Source organism: Cryptotermes secundus, unplaced genomic scaffold (genome assembly GCF_002891405.2).
Source record: "Cryptotermes secundus unplaced genomic scaffold, Csec_1.0 scaffold106, whole genome shotgun sequence".
NCBI classification, from domain to species: domain Eukaryota; kingdom Metazoa; phylum Arthropoda; class Insecta; order Blattodea; family Kalotermitidae; genus Cryptotermes; species Cryptotermes secundus.
In genome coordinates, this window is record NW_019734310.1 from 1,101,431 (window position 1) to 1,104,806 (window position 3,376).

The following is a 3,376-nucleotide window of genomic DNA, read 5'->3' on the forward strand; positions in this document are numbered from 1 at the left end:
GCAACGCCTGGGAGTAAGCAAGAGGCGCACAACACCCTCCCACCCGCAGTCGGATGGCATGGTAGAACGTTACGCCAAAACCATCGAGGAACACTTGCGGAAGGTCGTCGCGTCCCACCAGAGGGACTGGGATGAGAGGTTAGCCCTCTTTCTCCTAGCTTACAGAGCGTCCACCCACGACACTACAGGCTTGACCCCTGCTAGCCTAGTATTCGGACGAGAGCTCCGACTACCTTGCGACCTGCTGTTTGGGGTGCCCCCAGGCAAAGAACTACCCATAACAGATTATGCAGCGGACTTGGCGGAGCATCTGCACGACACCCACAATTATGCACGACAGCACCTGAAGCTTGCCAGTGACCGGATGAAAACCCGGTACGACAAACTGGCAAATTCCGCAGGTTATGACGAAGGCGATAGAGTTTGGCTCTATCGCCCAACCCGAAGGAAAGGGAAATCGCCAAAACTACAAGCATCATGGGAAGGTCCTTACAGAATAGTGACCCGGATAAATGATGTGGTATACAGAATCCAAAAGAACCCGAGGTCAAGGATGTTGGTAGTACACCTGGACCGGCTCGCGGCCTACCATGGAACTGCTCGAGACGAGCACAACTGAAGACAGGGGCGGATACGGTTAGGCGAACACCACACGAAGACGCCGGCAGAACGGCAAGGCCGAATGAAGACGTTGCCAGCAAAACACCGCGGGATCAAAACCGAGGGAGAACCTTTAGGCTGTTCGGGGACGAACAACCTTTAGAAGGGAGCAATGTAACGTGTCTGGAATCCAGAGGTCACTTCTATGGAAACGCTAGAACAGACCGTTGCATAAGAAGTAACAATAGCGATACTGTAATTCCAACAGTGAGCTGTTGTATCGAGAACATCGAATCTCCACGGTAATGACAAACAAAGCAACGTCTCCATGGTTATAACAGAAGGTTCATTTGCCTAGCAGCGGCAAGGGTATAAATAGGCCAGCTTCGATGAGAAGCCTTCAGTCTCGGAATAGATTTCGAAGAAGAAAGCCCTGGAATATCCGCTGCAGAAAGGAGTCTGCTATACACCGCCAGCGAAGCCAGCCCAGTGTCGCCGAGAGATTGTGTAGGCTAACAATTGTAAAGCATGTGATTGTGTAAGCGTGAAGAACAATAAATGTTCTACTGAATTCGAGACCGGCGTGAATTTACTTGTAGCGTGACACACCAAACACGCTACAGTATATTTGGTTTTTGTCATTGGAAAGGAAATCTCTGAAAGCTTTTCTCATGCCCAGCTTACATGTATGTGCTGCGACTTTTCTGCCACCATGTTAGGAATCACCTGGACATGGAGATGACTGGGAGATGGATCGGCAGAAGTGGAGCAATCACTTGGCCTCTTAGGTTGCCAGATTTTATCCCTATTGGATTTTTTTGTTGTTGGGTTATGTGAAGAACATTGTCTACCAGGTTAAGATCAACGACCTACGACACCTGAAAGCCTGCATAAGGGATGCTGTGGCTATGGTAACGCCTTACATGTTTCAGGCAACATGGAATTAGGTCGAATATTGTCTGGATATTTGTTCCGCCACAAAGGGAGCCCACACTGAAATTTACTGAGAAAGTTATATACCCAGAAAAAAAAAAACTTTGGTTTCCCTTTGTAATGATGTAACCCATAAATGTGTATAACAAATGCTTTCTGAGATATAATTATTTTATTTTGGATACCTTTCATCCAGCCAGCTTTATTTTATATGGTAGTAGTGGCAAGCTGAAAGATGTAAGGAGGGCCGGATAAAATTGCATACCAAAGAACATAATTTGTAAGATTTGAGGTTCAACATAATTTGTTCTCGTCATCAAATATTATGACGGTGATCAAATCAAGGATTATGAGATGATTGGGATGTGAAGCATATGAGAGTGATGAGAAATGCACCATATTTTGCTTGTAAAACATGAAGGGAAGAGATGGCTTGGGAATATAATATTAAAATGGATTTCAAAGAAGTATAGTTGTGACTGTAACTAGGATGATCTCCACATCTGCATGAGAATGTATTCTCAACAGGATTTATGGAAGGTGAATAAATGAATGATAGCATGGACCCTATGTGTATAGCTCATGATGTTTCACCATCATCAAATTACTTGCTTGGAAAGGCATTGTTCTGCTTGGATGTGAAGCCCACAGCCCTTCTGGATGGCTGTAGCTTTAGGATAAATCTTAATCAGTTTGTACATTTTAATTTGTTTTTTGACAGGTGATATCCTTATGCCAGAGTGGAGGGGCAAGTGACTAGTTCTGGCATTAATAGTTACCTGTTGCAACTAAATCATGCCTCTGTTTGGCAAGTCTCAGAAAAGTCCAGCAGAAGTGGTGAAGGCATTGAAAGAGGCTGTAAATGCCTTAGAAAGGGGAGACAAAAAGGCTGAAAAGGTAAGATTTTTATGTTGGTATTAATAAAGTGTATGTATGCTGAGACATGGAGTAGTAATTTGAACTGAGAATTATGATAATTTGAAAATGGAAAGTTGGCAATGGAATTTTTAAGTTTAAGGTCTTAAGGATTGTTAATTGGCAATGGAAGTCTGATTGGCTGTTGTAGTTCTAGAGGTTTTTATCGACACTTGTTTAATATTGTAATGGATGTATCTTGTGTGGACGTCGTCATTATCTGGATAAATAATGAATTTGTTTCTTTTTTCTCCGAAGAAAGATACTTCCATATATCCAGACAATAGACAGACTCCAAAAAGTTGTTTTCCTGGTATATGATTGCTGAGAATTTTTGTAATAAATGTAGGTGAAATAAAATAACAAGACATGCTGATTCAGTGTTAGAGGACCTTAGAATGTGAAAAGACATATTGAAATATGTAAATTAGCAATCTCTCTCTTAACTTTGTACTTCTTGTGATTTTTACATTCTCGTATGTATAGTATATATGACAAAATATTGTATGAATATTGAGGTTCTCACAGCATTGGTTCATTCATTCATTCATTCATTCATTCATTCATTCATTTCCTTTATTTTCCATATAGCCATACAGGTAACAAACCTAGGATGTGGAAATGGTCCCTTTGAAAATAGATATATCAAGATACATATACAAAATTACATGATTCACATCATCAAAATCACTTACATTAATCGATTAACATAAATAATAATATAAAGTAAAAAATTTAACAAGATTTTAATTAATAAACATAATTTAAAAATAACTTACTATAAAACTTGAATTAATACCATTTTATTTAAATTACCTATATTAACTTAATTAAATACATTACAAATTTACACACTTATGACCAATTGTGTTGATAATATTCATTCATGGAATAAAAAGAATGATATAAAAACTTCTTCAGTGCAGAT

At 40.0% G+C, this 3,376-nt stretch overlaps 1 protein-coding gene across 1 annotated transcript in view; it reads left to right on the forward strand.

Annotated features, from left to right (window-relative positions):
- The window catches only part of LOC111868422 (protein Mo25), a 21,704-nt gene that overhangs the window by 2,907 nt on the left and 15,421 nt on the right, over nucleotides 1-3,376 (forward strand). Inside the window, exon 3 of the mRNA XM_023859033.1 lies at nucleotides 2,255-2,430. Within this exon, the coding sequence (XP_023714801.1) occupies nucleotides 2,329-2,430 (102 nt within the window). The 5' untranslated portion in view covers nucleotides 2,255-2,328. The remainder of the gene's footprint in view (nucleotides 1-2,254; nucleotides 2,431-3,376) is intronic.